General features: G+C 54.1%; 1 protein-coding gene across 1 annotated transcript in view; it reads right to left on the reverse strand.

The window, feature by feature from the left end:
- Positions 1-1,419: 1,419 nt before the first annotated feature.
- Positions 1,420-19,679, reverse strand: part of LOC134409748 (maestro heat-like repeat family member 5) — a 61,740-nt gene continuing 43,480 nt past the window's right edge. Inside the window, exons 21-29 of the mRNA XM_063142647.1 lie at positions 17,777-17,914; positions 17,032-17,149; positions 16,709-16,852; positions 10,954-11,130; positions 8,652-8,807; positions 6,222-6,344; positions 4,227-4,329; positions 2,242-2,316; positions 1,420-1,517 (exon numbers count right to left, since the gene is read on the reverse strand). Of these exons, the coding sequence (XP_062998717.1) occupies positions 1,420-1,517; positions 2,242-2,316; positions 4,227-4,329; positions 6,222-6,344; positions 8,652-8,807; positions 10,954-11,130; positions 16,709-16,852; positions 17,032-17,149; positions 17,777-17,914 (1,132 nt within the window). The remainder of the gene's footprint in view (positions 1,518-2,241; positions 2,317-4,226; positions 4,330-6,221; positions 6,345-8,651; positions 8,808-10,953; positions 11,131-16,708; positions 16,853-17,031; positions 17,150-17,776; positions 17,915-19,679) is intronic.

The raw sequence follows: 19,679 nt of genomic DNA on the forward strand, positions 1-19,679 counted from the left end.
CATTTGCCAAACAAGCCGGCTTCGACCCATTAATCTGTTCCGTCACTCAAATCCTAAAGTTTTTGTATCACTTACACCAGACCGGCCTTAAGCCTAATTCTTTGAAGGTGTATTTAGCTGCTATTTCAGCACATGCAGATTCTGCTGACAAAAAGACTATACCTTCACATCCACTTATCAAGAGCTTTCTGAAGGGATTGGCGAACACCATAGGCCCATCACGATCCATAGTGCCGACATGGAGCCTGTCAGTCGTACTTCATGCCCTTGCAAAGGAACCTTTCGAGCCACTGGCAAAAGCGAACCTTAGACTCCTGTCCTTCAAGGTAGCGTTTTTAGTTGCAATAACGTCAGCTCGAAGGGCTGGGGAACTCGCAGCTCTGAGAATAGACCCACCTTACCTTCCTTCCATAAGGACAAGGTAGTATTACATCCTGATGTAGCCTTTCTCCCTAAGGTGGTGTCAGACTGCCATTTGGGACAGGACATTGTCTTACCCTCTTTCTTCCAGTCTCCATCAACCCAACTAGAACGCACCTTGCATTCCCTAGATGTCCGTAGAGCCCTCGCTTTTTATAACGCAAGAACGGAGTCATTCCGGAAATCTCCCAGACTGTTCATAGCATACGCAGGTAAATCAAAGGGATTACCTGTCACTTCTCAAAGACTGGCAGCCTGGGTTGTACAGGCTATCAAGCTCGGCTACGAGCTCGAAAATCTGCCAATGCCATCACAAGTCAACGCCCACTCTACCAGAGCGGTGGCGACCTCGGTGGCTTTTGGAAAAGGCGTCTCTCTGCCCACACTGTGTAGGACAGCTACTTGGGCGAAACCCTCCACCTTCATAAGACACTACCGACTCGACGTACGTGCTAGAGAGGATTGCACTTTTGGACGAGCGGTACTGTCAGAAATTCTTCACTAAAGACACCATCCCACCTCCAAGGTATGTTAGCTCGCTAATCGCCCATCAGTGTGATGCACAGAGACCACGAAGAAGAAAGTCAGGTTGCTTACCTGTAATTGGAGTTCTTCGAGTGGTCATCTGCGCATTCACACAACCCACCCACCAACCCCTCTTGGTGTATTGGAGAAAGTTTTTCTAATATGTACTTTCATAGTACTATCATCTCTCGGTAAAGAAGGCCACAATGTCGGTCTCCTAGAAACTGAGGGATTAGGGCGGGAACCTCAGCATATATATATAGGAGGGGGAGGGGTTCCCGCCAAAACTCTAGGCTATAGAAGTTTCCCGATTCAGTCTCCGCGCAGGCGCAGAGCCCATCAGTGTGAATGCACAGATGACCACTCGAAGAACTCCAGTTACAGGTAAGCAACCTGACTTTCCTCGCCAGCTTTTCTGGCCTCGACTAAGGCACTGCCTGGGCCCTCAGCCCCCACAATGTGCGGCTTCGGTGCTCACCTCCGTTTCACGGACAGCTTCTGCAAAGCCACGCAGTAGGTTTTGGCGATGCGGACCATGCTGGGATCTGGGCCTGATTCCATCTTCTGGAAAACTAGGGGGAAGCAGTGGGTCAGGTCACACCGGAGGATTCTCTTGGAGCCTGGAAGCCCTGATCAGCCCAATCCCACGGCTGTTTCCCTTTCCCAGGACAGCTACACCAGTCCATCGGGCTTGCGTGACGCGGCTGTGGGGCTTGTGAGCCGGCCCCCTGCAGTTGCCTGAGTCCACCTCTGTCCCAGGGGCCTTCGTGCAGAGACCCCTGGATCTAGGCCAATGGTGTGTCTGCCCATCCTGGCTGCTAGTGAGGCCAGATGGTCTTGTGGCTCTCCTGTGCCCCCCCCCCCAACCCACCATTTGCAGGCAGGCTTGGAAATGATCCTGGCTTTGGGGGACAGGGGCCACATCTTGGCCTTCTTGGCCTAACTCCAGTGCTCAGCTTCCTTCCCTCAGAGGAGACCCACTTGATTAAGGAGGGCCCTCGATCCAAGGGGGCCATGAGAGGCTGCAGCAGCTTGAAATACTCTGCGACCTTTGGTGCCTCGTTTAGACATTTTCCTTCCAGCAGCAAAAAGTCTACGTCCAGCTCTCCCGTACAACTCTCTCAGGTTCACACATGGCAGAGCCAGCACCCTACTGGGGTGCCTTTGTGAGAGTTTCTCCTTTCTCACCCCACAGCCCTCAATGGGCAAAAGTGGCGGGCCCTCTCAGGCAGGCAGGCAGGCAACGTGGCATCCCTGCTGGCCACGCCGTTCAAAGGAAGGTGGTTGACCCCTTACCTTTCTTCAGGTACAAAACGTCCTCCTCTTCAAGGCTTTTTGATAGCTCAGAGCTGCAATAGTTGAGCGTCTCACCTATACAGGGATGAACCGCTTGAGTAGCATTACAGACTCAAATAATCTGGCAAACAGACAGATTCCCCCCCCCCCCCCAATCCCACAACACACACACACACAACTTAAGGCAGTGTTTCAAGGGCACAGGTGCCTTTTATGCATTTACCAAATAAACACTGCAACGATGCACATGTGAATGATGCACTTTACAAGGTACTGATGGGGTGGGGGAGGGAGGCAAGTGGGGAGCAAGTCGGGGCCGGGGCCAGAACACCTGTGTCTCACACAGCATGAATGAAACGCGCCCTTGTATTTCATAGGAGTGGTGTTCCTCATGATCTGCACAGGCTGACTACGTGATCAGTGACAGTCGTGACTAGTTGCGTGTACATGTTACGAGGGAACTGTGAGCAGCAGGATGCAGGCTTGGCATTGTAAGGAGGTTGCCACCAGTGGGTAGGTTGGGTGGTGGGAGCAGAGATCCCTTGGGCAGGAGCCTTTCTTCCACGTCTTACTGTTGTCAATACTAGACCACACTGAGAATAGTAGGACCAAGCTTGAAAGTAAGGATGAGGTCCTTGACCCTGTGCAAGTTATAAAGGTCAAAGGCCCCCCAGAGAGACCCAGGGAGAACGAGACGCCCACCAGACACCATGACCCACGCTCTGTGCCCCACGCTTGCCAGGAGGGCAACTGTAAGAGCTCAAGGAGGACCGCTTTGTTGGCTGAGAGGAACAGAACTTTCATATTACTAAAGAATGTGCCAGCCACGATTTCTATTAGGTTTCTAATTGTCCACATTGCATTGTACGCAATAACGTGGTTTGCTTGTTTCATCATCGCAAAGACCCTTGATACCATTTGAGCGGTAAATGCATATTTTGTGGCACCACTTTGTGTTACTTGGCTTGAGAGACATTTCAGGGACCACAACGCCCATATAAATTAATTCCGGAAGCCCAAAACATTCAGCTGGATTCACACATCTATCACTGAGCAGGGTCTTGTCCTTTAAGGCCATTGTGTTCTCTCTCTTGATGTGGGGGTGGGATGGGGGGTCTTCACAGGGCTGCTTTGGCCCTGCTCTGCCACTCAACCCTGTGGTTTCGCTGCTGCAGGGTGGCGGTATGTAACGCGGGTGGCTTGAGGGGGGGGGTCCGGTGGTCATCTGGGTACAGGAACCCCCGCTCCCCCCTCCCCGCGCTGTCTTTGGCTTCCAGCGAGCAATCAGCTGTCACCCCAGATGGCTCCTGGGTCCCTGCCGGAGCGAGGTCACACAGTGGAAGGGCTGTGGTGACCTCGCACTGAAGAAAAAAGTCGGGGTGAGCCCCTAACTTTGCTACTGAGCATTTGCCTCTATTTGCCCCGCAGTGGCTGAGAACTGGCGGCTGCGTCATATGACTGACGCAGCACCAGTTCACCAACTCTGCTTCTTAATGGCTGCCCACGTGATCCTGCTCTCCAGCTGAACAGAAGCGGGGTGGGTGGGGGGTGGGATAGCACCAGGGGGAAATGGGCAAGCTCCACAATTCAGATTCGGACGTTGACATTTCACTCCAACCTGAAACATCTCCACTTTGAAATTTGACATCAAAATAGAAATATTTTCGATTTCCAGCACTTATTCGAGGGGCTGTTTCCAGATTAATCAAATTAATCATTGAGTGTGATACAAAACTTAATAAATCATACTGGGGAAAAACCTGCCAACAGCTGCCTCAAAGTCCTGTCGAATAGCAAAGGTTTGCTGCCTATTCATGCATCCCAAAAATATGTAGCGAATATTCAGTATTTGAATGGAGGCTGCAGGGTGGGGTGGGGCTTTTCTAGTGTCAGCTCTGTCGCCCGAGGAGACCCCCCTCCCACACACAAGCGACATCCCAGAGGCCATTCTGCAGAAGGGGCAGAGGGCATTTCCCTTGGCTTACCTGTGAATAGTGCAGCCGCGTGCCTTAGCTCTCCCTGCGGGTGATGGAGGTATCCCAAGGCCTGGGATAGGAAGATGTTGATATTGTCAAGGCTGTTGCTCATCTGCAGAGAAAGAAAAGGCAGGCGTATGTTTCCAATGGATGTTGGATGCCTTGGCCATTTGGGAACAGTTCCTTCTTACAGATGGGTAGACAACTTGTTCTCCATGGCTGGACTGACCTGATCCTCAAGCCAGTCACCCCAATGAAAGCTGAAAGGGGGGTTGCCGGACACAAGACCTGTGTGCAACTGCCCTGGCTGCGCCCAGCAACGAGGAACTCCACTGGGAGTTACTGGGGCTCAGGAACGTAGACGTCTCAATTTTTCAAGGGGGGGGGCGCATGGGGCTAGACTTGTAAAGGGGGGACTGAGCCTATTTGTTTACATTTATTTACATATTCCTATTTCTGGAAACCATCCTTCAATCAACAATGGATCCCAGAGTGTTTAAAGCCACATATTGAAATAACAAATACTCAACAAAATACTACATTCTAATTATATTATGGTAGTTTACACACTACCCCACCATCCATTGTCCTAAACCATATACCAGTGTTCTTCAGACGTTTTTCCCCATGACCCAATGCAAGAATATCAGATGCCATCAAGCCATCATTGGATATTAACCAATAAAACAACTTTTATAGGATTCCTGAAGCACCAGAGCTTGCCTCTTTTCAGTGCTTTCGTTACATGGTGCTATTTTCCCCTGCATAGTCACACTTGAATTCCCAATGCCAGCAGATCGACGGCGCTTCAATGGGCCCGTGACGGAGTCACAGCCAGGGTCTGTTCATCAATCAATCCGGAGGCCTGTGAGTGACGGGGACGCCTGCATTGGTTGAACCTGCTTTGGTTCTGGTGTGCTGCTGCTGCTGCTGCTTCCATTGAAGGGCAGGGGTGGGGCAGGCAGCCCTTTTGAGGTTGAGGGCCATGTTCCCTGGCAGACATGTTGTTGCTGCTGCTGCTCAGGGCCAGAGCTGAAGAGGAGGGGATCAACCCATCCCCTCTCTGACCTTCCCTCTCCCCCTCCCTTCTGTGGACTGCCAGGGAAGGGTCAGGCTGCTGCTGCTGGAGGCCTGATTGCAGGCCGAGGTCCAGCGGTTGCCCTCCCCTGTGGCAGGAGATTTAAAAGAGGGGAGGGACAGAGGCCGCCCCTTCTAACAAGCATCTCTTAGTCTGAGGCACGATCCAGTAGAGCGCAAGGCACGCCCGTGTCCTTGTTCACGAGCTGGGGCTGTGTGGGGGCACTGCATCCTTTCATGCCAGCCTCATGGGCAGGGGAAAAGAAGGGGGCCCATGGGGCTGGATTCCCTCCTCTCACACCCCAAACTGAGGGTTGGTGGCGCTACTGGCCATAGCTGCCAACCTGGTCCATTGAGCCAACAGAAACCCCCAGGCAGCCCCCTTTGAGCCACGGACGTCCTTCAGGACACTCATTGTGGGCTACTCGGGGTTTGCCCATCATTGGCGTGAGTGCCATTAATTTATGGAACCCACTGTCAAATGAGGCATTGGTGGCTCTTAGGTTGGATGGCTTTAAAGTATGTGTGTGTGGGGAGGTTCTAGAAATTGGAGGAGGGCCAGGCCCATTGGCAGCTATGAGTCACGATGGCTCATTGGGGCCTGCAGGTCCAGAGGGAGTCTGCTACCCGATGCAAAGGGTACGGGCGGGACCAGAGCAGGGAAGATGGGCCCTTTCCCCTTCCCACTGGGCCACCCCAGTGGACTAGACAGACCCCTTCCTTTGGTCTGATCCCCCTCCAGTGGGTTCATGAAAAACACTGTGACAGTGCTGAGCCAGGTGAGCAGTGCTCTATAATCCGATTCACATTTTTGATATTCATAAATGTGCCGTTTGCTGGCTATTAATAAGTGGCCACGTGACCTTATCTATATGGATAATTTGGTATCTTTAAAAACCCTGCCTGCCGGCCCACGCAATCACTGACCAGGAATTTCCAGACGTTCACCAAGAAGCTCCGGAGGTCGTCCCAGGCCAGGCTGCAGAACATCCGATTCAGGTCACCCCACCCAAGGAAGACGCCACAATGCAAAAGGGCCAGTTTGCATCTCTGCAAGCAAAGGGGAGGGTCACCGCGTGAGGTGCACGAGAGCGGCAGCTGCGTCAAGGGGGCGGCCCCCAGCCCCATCTCGGCGACCCTTTGAACCTCACCCCCTTCCCGAGTTTGTGTATTAAAAAGGGTTGTCGGAGCCTTGCTGGACTGTCCCTCTCCGGCAGTGGGGCTGCGCCATCCTGTGGGGCAGTGTGTGTCTTCCCAGCCTTGCCTTCGCTCCCCTTAAATACCAGGGCGCTGTTCATCATCTGTCAAGTATGCTGTAGGGTGGATTCCTGCATTGAGCAGGCGGTTGGACTCGATGGCCTTATAGGCCTCTTCTAACTCTACTATAGTATGATATGATTCTATGATACCACTGTGTTAGGGCCTAGTAGCCTGACTCAGTCCTGAGGTGCTCCACAAGAGCCCTGTATTGACTCTTCCTCTGGTCCTCCTCCAGGTGCCTACTCTGAGGGAAGCTTGGAGGCTGGCAACAAGGGAGAGGGCCTTTTCAGTGGTGGCCCCGCCCCAATTATGGAACATTCTCCCTGATGAGGCTCTCCTGGCATCAACATTGGCAAGACTTTTCTCTTCTCCCAGACATATCTTGAGTTTTTTTAGCTGACCCCAGAATAGTTGTTCTAAATAGATACTGTCTGTCCTGTCATCTGTTTTTATGGTTCTAAAATTTGTGTATCGGTTTTAACGTTCAGTGTTTTAATCTTTGTAAACCACCCAGAGAGCTTCGGCTATGGGGTGGTATATAATAATAATAATAATAATAATAATGATAATTTTTAAAAATACGAGGGCTGCTATCTGTGCTTGTTTCGTGCAGGATTCAAGCAAGGGTGGGGTGGGGGGATCCCACTCCTTGCTCAACCCAGGTGTTTGTTCGGGACAAGAACAGGCTGAAGACTCCAACTGAGCGACATGCATGGAGACAGCTGCTGTGAAAGAACGGGGCGGGGGTGGGGTGGGGTCCTCTTCAGCTGGAGCAATGCAGCTGCTTGGGGCAGCAGAAGAGCTGCAGCTGGCCTAGGCAGGGAGAGGCCTTCCCCGGCAGGGCTCCCTCTGAGGGCTTAGGGCCAGGGCAACTGTGGCGCCTCTTCCTCCTCCTCTCCCATACCCCTGCCGGGACTCCAAGGTCCTCCTCAGAAGCCTCCACCAGATGGCGGGAGATGGGGAGCTACTAAGGCTAGTGGCCTTTTCAGTGGTGGCACCCCAGTCCGGGAACGTCCTCAGTTTGGGAGGTGGGAGGCAGAAGCCACCCGAGGTTCGAGCCACGGGGAGCAGTGGCCTGGATCACCACCCCGGTGGGAGGCTCGGAAGCTGCCTTTTGCCAAGAGGCAGCCATGGGCCATCCGACTCAGCACCACTGTGGCACGTTGTGGAAACCTCCGTGGTGACTCGGGGCTTTCCTGCTTTGCTTGATTGCTTCTTTATTGTGGTGTTTTGAACCATTTATTGTTTTTATATTGCTTTTCTATTGTATTGTGTATGTCTTATAGTGTAAATCCCTTAGGCCGGGGAAGGCAACGGCAAACCACCCTGCTATAAGGCCTGCCAAGAAAACGTCAGCGAAAGCTGGCGTCCCTCCAAGAGTCAGCAATGACTCAGTGCTTGCACGAGAGGTTCCTTTCCTTTCCCTTTATCAGAACTAGAAATAAATGTCGACTGCACTAAAAATGTAAAAATAAAATGTTAAAGTGTGAGCTGGCTTGGATTCCTTGGGAGAGGAAAAAGGCAAGCTATAAATGCCATCAAATCAGTCAGTGCCCTCACCGGCTGCTCTCTGGGGATTGTGTGTGTGTGTGTGTGAGCTGGTCTTCCTTCCCCAGCTGTCACCGGAGAGACCTCCAGCAGTTGAACCCGGGTCTTTCCTTGTGCAAAGCAGGGCAGCGCAAGCGGTCCCACCGCCATGCGGAGGGGGGGAGGGCATGCGCCACAGCCCCTGAGGAACAGATCAGGCAGACGGCCTCTCCAGAGCACTCACTTTAGGGGAGGGCTCAGAGCGAGAGAGTTGTGAGGGGGGGCTCACCCTCCAAGAAGCATGGCTCGCTGGCCGCACTCCCTCAGTGGCCTTTGCCAGAATGTGTGTGTGTGTGGGGGGGAGGCAGGTGTAGCAGCAGTGCCCGCAGGGGCCCCAGTGATGTCGGGGTGGGTGGGCGTGATCCACCAACCCCCCCATCCACCGCCTGAGTAGGGGATTCAGCCTGCGCCATGGAAGTGCTGGCCCTAAAGTAGGTGCTCTAAAAGGGGGCTGGGGAAATGCGCCTGAGGAGGGGCTTGGCTCTGTCCCGCGTGGGCCTCTAGACTTGCCATGGCAACTGTGCCGTCCTGGTCTTTCAGATGGAGCAGCAAAGGGAGCAGGCTGTGCACAACTTCCTTCTCCAGGAGGGTCTTGTCAACTTCTTTCGCTCTCATCACCAGCTGCCCGAACAACGAGATGGCCATTGCACGCACGTTGGCGCTTTCCTGGGGACGACACCACCACCCCACAAGCACCTCTGAAATCCACGTGAGGTAAAGCGCACAGGAGCACCGCTGCGGGATGGCCTGGCGCAGGCCCTCCCACGAGCCCTTCGCTGGGACAGGTTCACGCTTGCTGGCCGGGAAGGCTGCTTCCAGGCCATGGCCCAAACGTACCCTCTGCCTGCCGACCTCACCATTTCCTGTCAGGGAAACCCTGCCTTCCCTACAAGACGGTGCTAGGCAGGAGTTCCGCACCACTTGCACGGAGCGAGGTGTGCCTGGGCCACGGACCCAGTGCCGGATCGGCCCTTCCCTCCGGAAGCCAGGGTAAGAGCTGTCTTCAGCCGTTCTTGCTGCAGAACAATATTCTTCCGGTGGTCTTGCTGGACCCCTCTGTGTTTCCTAATAGCCCGGAGTTTTGACTGAATTTAGCAGGGGCTTCTGGGTGTAGGAGGGGAAGCAACCCCTCCTCACCTCTGCATGTGACATTTGGCTAATATAGGTCACAGTGCATGGAATTCAGCTGGGTTACTTTGGTGATAGCACACGGCCAGAGAATGAGGCGAAGGCTCTTCTGTGCTTTGGAAGGAACACGGACGAAAGTGTGTGCGTGGGGTGGGGGGCAGGGGGCTCTCTACTCTCATCCATGATATTGAAAGTCTAGGTGAAGCCCCTGGCAGGCTTGGAGTAAGGGGGAGCCGAGCACACTCTGTTTTTTCATTCTCTGCCAATCCAGGAGCCTCTGCCTAAAACCTAAAGGCATGAACTGCAGCTCCCCACCACCACTTCCCCCACCAACAGCGTTTGAAATGGCGCATGTCAGAGAATCCCACGGACCGTCTAGTCCAGCTCCTGCCGTTGATGCTGAATACCAGTAGCTGCAGCATCTCGCTTGTTCAGGTTCAGAGGAGGGCAACAAAGGTGATGCAGGGACTTCAGGACAGGCTGAAAGAACTGGGGACGTTCAGTCTGGACAAAAGGAGACTGAGGGGAGACGTGTGAGCAGTGTTCAGGCGCATCAAAGCGCGCCACAGGGAAGATGGTCAAGAACTACCTTCCACGGCCACAGAAATTAGGACCCAAAATAATGGGTATAAGATACAGCCGCCTAGATTTTGATTCAATATAAGGGGAAACTTCCTGACAGCAAGATCTGTACAACAGTGGAATAGTCTAACTACGGAGGTGGTGGCTTCTCCATCTCTGGAGGTTTCTAAGAAGAGGCTGGACAGCCGCCTCTCTGGGATGGTTTAAACGGTTTTCCTGCACATTGAAGAGAGTTGGGCTAGATGATCCCTGTGGTGACCTTCCAACCCCACAATTCTATGATTCCTCAGCAGGTGGCCATTTCTCACCCCCGGTCTAAAGCCCCTCTCTTGTAATTCGGATCCTGCCTTGGGGAGCAACAGAAAACAAATTTGCTCCATCATCATCTACATGACAGCCTTTCAAACATTTGCAGGCGGCAAACCCTGGAGCCTCTTCTCCTGGCTAAACATACCAAGAGCCTGCAAGCTTTCCTCCCGGGATGCGGCCTTCAGTCTGATGCTAGGGCCCCAATCCATCTCAGAGCTGGGTGTGCGCTGTGGAGCATCCCATTTCACTTAGTGCATTGCATTGTACATGGGGCTGCCGTGGGAAGCTGTTTGCCAGGAGTCTGTCTTTGGGGCCAAACGCAGTGGGGGTCTGTTACTGACGGGGACCAGGCAAGGGGACAGGTCTTGCCCAATCGGTAGACCACTGCCCTGGCCACTGGTCCGTGTCTGAGCACTGTGTTGCCTTTCACCTGGAAAGCACTAAATTTGAGGGCTCAGGTCCCATAAAGGCCAGGTTTGCCCACCTGTGCCTGACCAGGCGTTAAGAGGCCCTTCTCGGGAACCCACCACCATCAGAGAGAAGGGACATGAGTAGAGAAAGGGGCTTTTCATTGGTGGCACCCTGACTTTGATGTGCTTTTGATGTCAGATGAAAATTAAGAAGGGAAGAGCTCTCTCTCCACAGCGTGGCTTGGAGCTGGTGACGCTATGCTGCCTCCAGTATCAGAGGCAGTAAGGGGGCTGGTGTGAGAAGTGGCCCGCGGCCCTGGATGACCCAGCGGGGGCTTCTGATGCCCTCATGAGAACCCTTATTCCGAAGAACCAGAACTCACATCCTCAAAGAATGGGCGAACATTCATAGCCAGGTCCACGCAGAGAGGCCCAATCCCCTGGCCATCCATCTCATAGACTGCGGTCATGATAGCTCCCAGTCCCTCGAGGATGTGCTCTTTAGGCCCGCCGAACGTGGAGTCGATCAGGGTTGGGAGCTCTTTTCGGAGAAGCTTGACCTGAGAAAGCATGAGGGAAAGGCAAACTCCATGTTAGGCATGATAAGGAAAGGAATGGAGAAGACAATGGCCAGTATCAGAACTGCCCTTATTCAAATCTATGGTGTGACCACACTTAGAACACTGTGTGCAGTCCTGGTCACCACATCTAAAAATGGGTATTATAGTGCTGGAAAAAGGGCAGAAAATGGCAACTGAAATGATTAAGGGGCTGGAGCATCTTCCCTAGGAGGGAAGTTACATCAGCTGGGATTGTTTAGCTTGGAAAAAAGGAGGCTGAGGTGTACAAAATAGAGGTGTACACCTGATATTGGTGTACAAAATTATGCATGGTGTGGAGAATGTGGACAGGGAGACCTTTTTCTCCCTCTCTCAAAATACTTGAACCCAAAGGGGTCATCCCATGAAACCGATTGGTGGGAGATCCAGGACCAATAAAAGGAAGGACTTCTTCACACAGCGCATAGTCAAATTGTGGAACTCACTACCACAAGATGTAGTGATGGCCACCAATCTGGATGGCTTTAAAAGGGGGTTGGATAAATTCCAGGAGACAAAGGCTATCCATTGCTACTAGCCCTGATGGTTGCGTGCTACCTCCAGTATTCGAGGCGAACAGAGTGCTGGACTAGATGGACCCTTGGTCTGATCCAGCATCAGAGCTCTTCTTACGTTCTTATGAAAGGGGAGTGGAGGACAGAGGCGTCTTCCAAAAGGCCTCATCATCTGCTGGTCATTGGAGAAGGAGGTACAATGCCCCCCATCCCACCCCACCCCACCCCTGTGAAGAACAGCTAGAAGCCGCCCGCTGCTCCTTCCTGCCCCACAGCAGGTGTCACGTTTCCTTCGTAAAATCAGCATTTATGTGGCTTTTCAAACCACGCGTCATGAACGCTCAAGCACCCCCCCACTCCACCACAAAAGCAGGGTTTTACAGTTCCATCCTACACATGTCTACTCAGAAGTAAGTCAAAAAGAGTCCAATAGGGTTACGTGTACACAGGATTGCAGCCTTATTCTTGAAAAGAAGCATTATATGTTGCCACTGCACACAATGCGCTCTTTACACTATAAGCACAAAATGAAAGGAAATGGAATCGCCCTGAGGAGGGTGCCCAGTGCCTGGCAGTAAGGAAGAGGCAGCAGGAGGGAGGGGAAGGCTGGTCCAGTTGACCCTGGGTGAGGGTGACCCCTTCCCTGTTGCTGTTGGACAGGGTGGCCCATGTACCCTACTTAGCAGAGGTCTGTCCTCTATTGGAGGGGCTGTCCAGCCCAGATCCTCTTTAAATATGTAGTTTTAAAGGTTTTAATGTATTTACTATTCTTGTTTTTATTGCTTTAAGGTTGAATTCTTAAAAATTGTATACCACCTCGATGGCTGTTCAGCAGGTAAGGGGGGCTGAAAACATTGATGGGGAAAATAAGAAGAAGGGGGAGTGCGGGGGAGGGGGGAGCCTGGACAGTGGCCAGTAAACGGAAGCAGAATCCCAACAGGACAGTTCCCAGGTCCAGGAATTGGGCTGTCCGCCTGTTTGGGGCAGGGTTGCACTCCCTCTGAAAGAGCAGGAACATCGTTCGGGGGTGCTCCTGGATCCATCTTTGTCACTGGAGGCCTCGGTGGCCCGGAGCATCCATTGCCAACTATGGTTGGTACACTGGCTGCCTGTTAGCTACCGAGCCACATACAAGGGACCAGCATACCTAGCAGACGGCCTTCCCTGGTATGCACCTGGATGACAACTACGATCCTCAGAGGAGGCTCTGCCAGCCATTCCGAAACAAACAGGATGCCGCCATGAAGAACCTCGGTGGCAGCAAAGCCTTCTCAGTGGCGGCACCCACCCTCCGGAAAACCCTCCCTCATGCGGTTTGGGTGGCGGAAAACGTAACATCTTTTAAACGCCTCCTGAAAACTTAGCTGGTTTTATATTGCCTTTTTAACTTTTAACATTTTAAATTTATTTGTGCACTGCCCAGAGAGCTTCAGCTGATGGGCAGTATAAACATGTAATAAATATATAAATAAAATAAATAAATAAATATAATAAACTACACGCATTCCTGTATAGGGCTAGCCTAGCCCTGGTCATCCATCCACTGGTAACCTCACAATTAGACTACTGCAATGTGCTCTCTGCGGGGCTACCCTGGTCTGCGGTCCAGCAGCTGCAGCTAGTGCAGAAGGCCTCAGCTAGGGTGCTCACTGGGACACCCAGCTATGCTCACATGACACCTGTGTTAAAAGAACCGCACTGGATGCCAGTTAGTAGGCATGTGCTCCGCTCCGATTGGAAGCGCAGAAGCAGGAGCGAATTGGCCTGCTCCGCCTTGCCCAGAGGCGGAGTAGAAGCGGACCGCGGACCCCTAGAAGCAAGGCGAAGAGAAGCGCCCATTTTCGGAGCACTCCAGTTTCCGCGGTCCGGTCCGATCGCCATCTTGAAACATTTCGCCCATAGGATTGCATTGCGGAAAAGAAAGAGGGATAACTGTGTTGTTTTTGAAGCTATCTTTATGAACATTCTTGTGCTCAGAGAGTCGTGGATGGGGGTCATTTTGAGACTACTCTCAGCTCTCTGCGTGGTGCGGTTCGCATGCTAGAATTTTTTAAAAACCCGATGGGAAATACCTTTTTCGAAGGGCTGAGGGGCAGAGTCAACTCCCGGTCATGATCACATGATCCCAAAGTTGGAGGAGGGGATAGGCAAAACGGGTAACTTGGGATTCTGGGAAACTTCTCTTTCTTAGTCTGAACGGACTTTTCCCAGTGTTTTTTTAAAACAGTAGCCCCACCAAATGCACAAACACAACCTGAAATCATATAGTAAGCCAATAATAAGAGAGCACTGCTACCCACCCTAACTTTGGGGAACAACTGAAAAGATGTGGTGCAAGGGGATGAGCTCCCCTAGGGCATGCCATGTGGACGTGCCACCACTCTCTCCTGTACTTGGGGGGCTATCACAGCCCTCCAAAGAGAGTAACCCGGTGGAGCAATGCCTATCCTGAGTTGAAGTGAGCGGTCTACTTCTTAGTGGTGGAGCAATGTCTTTCATGAGTTGAACTGACAGCGTTGCTTCTTAAAAGACTGGTCACTAGGACCAGTCAAATTGGCAGCTGCTTCCCCCTCCCCTGGGCACGTCCCCCTATTACTGGTAAAAGACAGATATAGCCTTTTTTAAAAAGTTCTTCTTGTTGTTTATTCAGCAACACTGCTGCTTTTAATTCCACCCCTCCTTTGTTTATTTATTTATTTATTCCATTTTATATGCATTACTGGCTTATCCTTGGCTCCCTTCCTTATGCCCCCAGAAATGTCTGCTGCCTGCCTGCCTTCCCTCCCTCCTCCCCTGCCCGCCTCGCAGGGATGTTGTGTGTGTCTGGCTTTGACTCAGGGGAGAAGTCCTTCCTGCGCTCAATTAGACTTTTGGAAGTTCCAAATCCATTTTTCAAGTGTGGAAGAAGATTCATAGGTTTATCTCTACTCCCCAATTCATGGCATGTTGGGATTTCCTTTGAAATGGCCCCATTGAGATGTCTGCAGGTTTAAGCCCCGCCAAAAATCAGGGGATGATGGGACTGCCTTGAGTCTTGGCGTGCATATGTATCCCTGGACAAGCTATCATGGTGGCAAGTTTGAGATTTTTAACGTGCAGATTGACGGAGCTATGGAAACGGGTGTGAATGGGGTGTTGGATTTTCATAAATTCCCCAAAAATCAGGGGATGATGGGACTGCCTTGAGTCTCAGCGTGCGTGTGCACCCCTGGATAAGCTTTCATGGTGGTGAGTTTGAGATTTTTAACGTGCAAATTGAAGAGCTATGGAAAGGGGTGTGAATGGGGTGCCCGATTTTCATAAATTCCCCAAAAATCAGGGGATGATGGGATTGCCTTGAGTCTTGGCGTGCGTGTGTATACCCCCATGAGGTGTCATGGTGCCAAACGTGAGGTTTCTAACTTTAACAGAAAAAAAGTTGTATACTTTTTTAGCTTAATGCAAGCCTATGGGGGGTGGGGGAAACGGAGCTCCGATCCGGATCCGGAGCTCCGCAGCGAAGCGGAGCAGACATAGGCGGAGCGGGGGCGGGGCGGAGCGGACCGATCCACAAATCACAGATCTGGAAGAGAAGCGGAGCGGGGGGGGGGGGGTCCGTGCACACCCCTACCAGTTAGCTACCGAGCGACGTACAAGGTTATGTTATTGTCCTGCAAAGCCCCAAAACATCTTGGGGCCAGAATACCTAGCAGGCCGCCTTCCCTCATCATACATGCCCAGGTGACGTTTAAGATCAGCAGAGGAGGCCTGGGTGGTCATTCCGGAACTAACGGAAGTTCACCCTGCCACACCCCAACGTCTGGCCTTCTCAGTAGCGGCACCCACCTTCTGCAAAGCCCTGACCCTCGTGCAGTTCAGGAGGCAGTAAATGCGCCATTTTTATGTATTTTATATTTACTGTTGTTTTCAGCCTCGATCAGAATGGAGAGGCGGGTAAGAAATAAATTATTATTATTATTATTATTATTATTATTATTATTATTATTATTGAGCAGGGGGTTGGACTCGATGGCCTTGTAGGCCCCTTCCAACTCTGCTATTCTATGATTCTATGATTATTACCTTTCAATGTCACCTCCTGGAAACACACCTGGCCTCATGGGGTTTCCCTGGGCTGTAACTGCTGCTGGGTTTTACTTGAGTTTTACGTGGTACTTTCAAACTTTTTATGTGTCTTTTCATGTTGCATTTTATGGTTTGGATTGTGAACTGCCCAGAGAAGTTCAGCTATTGGGAAGTATAAAAAAATGTAGAAAATAATAAAATGTGGCCTAGTTAGAGCATTTTCCACAGTGTATTGTTTTTCTATTTACTGTTTTTATACTGTATGCTTTTATCTGTATGCCGCCCTGAGATCTTATTAATATAGGGCGGGATGTAAATGTTTTAAATAAAATAAATAAATAAATAAATAAATAATATTTAAATTATGGGAAGTATTACTAAATTTGCACCTATACTCTTAAATGGACCTAGGCCAATCCATGCCCTCTGAGCAAAGGAGGCTTCATGGAAGAGGAGACGGCCAAAGATGGATGGGACAGATGAGAGGGCCCCCCGCCCCATCCCCGAGAGGTTCCCGCTGGAGCCTTTGAAAGGCAGCCGGGGGCTCCCGCCGACTGAGGGTGATGCACCAAAGACCCCTTCGGCTGCCTTTCTCTGCCACCCCCCACCCCGCCCTGCCTTTCGCATCTTTAGGAACTCACCTGTCCTTCATGGGCTCCTCATCTCAAAAAGGGGCGCCCCCTTCTCCACTCCCCTATCCCAGCTGCCAGGAAGCTGCGGGGGGCACCAGAGGGCAACACCCCCCACCCCCTGAGGCGGCATTGCCTCTGGTGGGCAAGAGAGGCCAGACTGCCCCCCCCCGCCTCATTAGAGAGGCACTTTTCAATGGCTGGCCTCTCTGGTGGCCACAGCCCTGAGCCCCAGTGCTGCTGCCGTCTCCCGCTCCTCCGCCTCCCGGAGGCTCTTCTTCAATCCCGCCCTCGGCACGCAGAGCTGCTCAGGACCCCTCTGGCACTCACCTTCCCTGGCTGGAACACAAAGCTGCTCAGCCCTTTCATACAAAGGTCTCGGAGGACCGGGTTGGCGGCTGCCGCGCCGTCCTTGAGGCGGTCCTTGAGGCTGCACCTGTTCATCAGCTTGGCGGCAGAGGGGCTCTTGAGGAACTGGAGAGGGTGACGGGCAACAGGACCCCGCCAGGTGAAGCGCTCCTGCGGTCCCCCGAGCGGCCCTCTCTTGGGGGCAAGGTCCGCCCGCCAGCCCCGACGGACAGGCCCCCCCGCCCCGCAGCAGGAGAGACACAGCCGGTGGGTCGCCCAAGGCAGCCTCCGGACCTCTGGCTCACCTCAATGACCAGCGCCAAAGCCGTCATCTTGCTCAGCTCGTCCTCCTCGCTGCTGAGGATGAGGGCGGCCTCCCCAAAGATGCCGGGGATCTGTGGACTGCCACACTCTGTCATGGCCCTGTGGGGTGGAGGAACAGAGCCCTGTGGGGCTTACGATGGGGCTGGGGTGATGGAGGGCGCCACCCACTCTTCTGGCCAAGAAGCTCCCTGGCAGTCCTGAAAGGGAGGCCCAGAGCAGCCCATGGGGTGGGCAGCCTTTCCCAGCCAAGCTGTCCCTCTCAGCATCCAGCCACCCTGGGTGACGCTGGGACTGGGTCGCCCCCCGGGTGCTTCGTCTGCCCAGCAGCTGTGCTGGGGGGAGGGGAGAGGAAGGCCCCATGCTGACCAGAGCCAGCAGCACATGGGGAGGGAGGAGGGATTATGCGCCCCTCCCACACCATTTTTACTAAGGAATTTGCCTCTCCTCCCTAGCAGATCCTATCCCTACCACAGAGGGTAGGGGGAACAGCCATGAAGGAGGTCCTGCCACAGGGCCTTTTGTCCCCCAGGGGCACTCAGAGCTACAACAGATGTAGATGGAGGAAATGGAGCGGGATGGTTGTGGAGTTGGGGAGGGGTTCAGTCAAGCCCCTCTCAATATGGACGGCGGGGAGAAGGGAGGGTGGCTGCGGTGCGGTGCGGATCGCCTGAGGAGGGGCAGCCGCAGGGCCCGGGTCGGGGAGCTTTCCGTTGGGGGCCCCCTTACCTGGCCAGCAGATGCGTGCCTTGTAAGAACTGCTGCGGGGTGCTCAACGCCAGCCATCCTTGCTGGAACTCGATGTAGGCGCAGACCGGCCAGTCCCAAGCGACAGAGAACAGGTTTTTCATGTTCTCAACTGCCATGCTAGAAAGTGACACCGTCCGTCAGGCCCGGCGCTCTCCCCGCGCTGCCCCAGCCCCTGGCTCCGGGCCCCCTCCGAGGGGAGGTGCGGGCCCACACGAGGGCGGAGGTGGCGTGTGGCCACAGGAGCAACCGTGCGGCTGGCTGCGGGCGGAGGTGAAGCCTTGGCCGCCCTTCCACCCAGGGAAGGCGCAGGCTGGTGACCCATCCTGAGCACGAGCCCTTCCCCGCCTCCTGGACAGGGCTGCTGCTGATGGCAAACAAGCGACTGCAGGAGACCACGTCGGGGGGGGGGGGAGAGATGAAACCGGAAGTGGGGGCCCAAAAGGCGCAGGAAGACTTGGCCCCAGCCACGGTGGGTGCTGGGGGGGGGTTGCTTTTCAGGCAGCAAAGTACCTTGGGCTGTCATGCTGCCTTCATTGTGCAGTCACCCTACCCCGCACACTTCTGGTTGGGGTGGGGCAGTGGGGTGCGCGTGTGCGCGGAAGTCGCCGTCTTCCACGTGCAGTCTTCCCATCCCCCCCCACTGCTGAACCCTGGCACAAGGCTCAGAGCCCCCTGACTGGCAGCCCCCTGGACTGACTCCTCCCCCTTCATGAGGTTGGCCTGCACTCACTTCTGACCCCTGCTGATTTTTAAGCGAGCACATCTGGCTTAATTGCACAGCGCGCCGGCGCGCCTTTGCAGCCCAGCCCCGCTCGGCAGTGATGGCCCTCTAGGCAGGCGGCGTTGGGGGCCTGGGAGCGCCAGGAGCGCGTGGCTGATGCGCAGGGGAAGGAAGGTGGCGTGGGCACAGCTGGACCAGGACCACAGGGGTTAGCGGCGGCGAGGCTGCTGGTCCTTTAGTTCTGCCTTCATTTAATTCCTAGGCCACCCTCTCTGCAGTTGGAGATGCGATTTCAATGAAAAAGGCAGGGCAGTTCCCCCTCTTCTCCATTGAAATTGTGCTTCTCCCGGGCGGACGGGGCGAGCATGGAGTGGTCTCAGTGGGCCGGGAGGGGAGGCTGAGCCCTGAGACGGGGTGGGTAGGTGGGGGAAGCAGGCTTGGACGCGTGCCCCCTGCCCTGCCAACTCACTGCCCAGCACCTCCGGCGGACCTCGGGCCAAATGCATCGCCACCCCTGCTCTAGAACGTCACATGACTGATGATGTCATTGACCCTATGACCAGGGCCGGCGCCAGACTATATTGCGCCCTAGGCAGGCACGTTCTGAAGCCTCCGCCCCGCCCCCCCCGTGTGCGTGCCCGCTCCCCGCTTTGAAGCCAGGACGCTGGGGTTGGGGGGCGGAGCGGGGTGGGGCGGAGGCTTTGAAGTGGAGCACCCGCAAGTGGCTTCCTGACGCGCCATTCTGAAGCTTCCGTCCAGCGCCCCCTCTGTGTGCGTGCCCGCTCCCCGCTTCGAAGCCAGGATGCTGGGGTTGGGGGGTGGGGCGGAGGCTTCGAAGCGGCGCACCTGGAAGTGGCTTCCTGGTGCGCCGTTCTGAAGCCTCCACCCCCAACCCCAGCATCCTGGCTTCGAAGCCAGGAGCAGCTTCCGGCCGGACGCTGGCTTTGAAGCCAGGACGCTGGGGTTGTCGGGCGGCCGGGGCGGCGGCTTTGGAACAACGCGCCCGGAAGCCGCTCTAGGAGAGCAGCTCCCGTTCGGCACCCTCGTTTGCTTGGCACTCTAGGCCGCCGCCTGAGTTGCCTCTATGGCAGCGCCAGTCCTGCATATGACCAATCAGACACCTCTGTGCATTCATGCTGTTGCGGGCTGGGACTGGTGCCG

The sequence above is a fragment of the Elgaria multicarinata genome, chromosome 16 (genome assembly GCF_023053635.1).
Source record: "Elgaria multicarinata webbii isolate HBS135686 ecotype San Diego chromosome 16, rElgMul1.1.pri, whole genome shotgun sequence".
NCBI classification, from domain to species: Eukaryota; Metazoa; Chordata; class Lepidosauria; order Squamata; family Anguidae; genus Elgaria; species Elgaria multicarinata.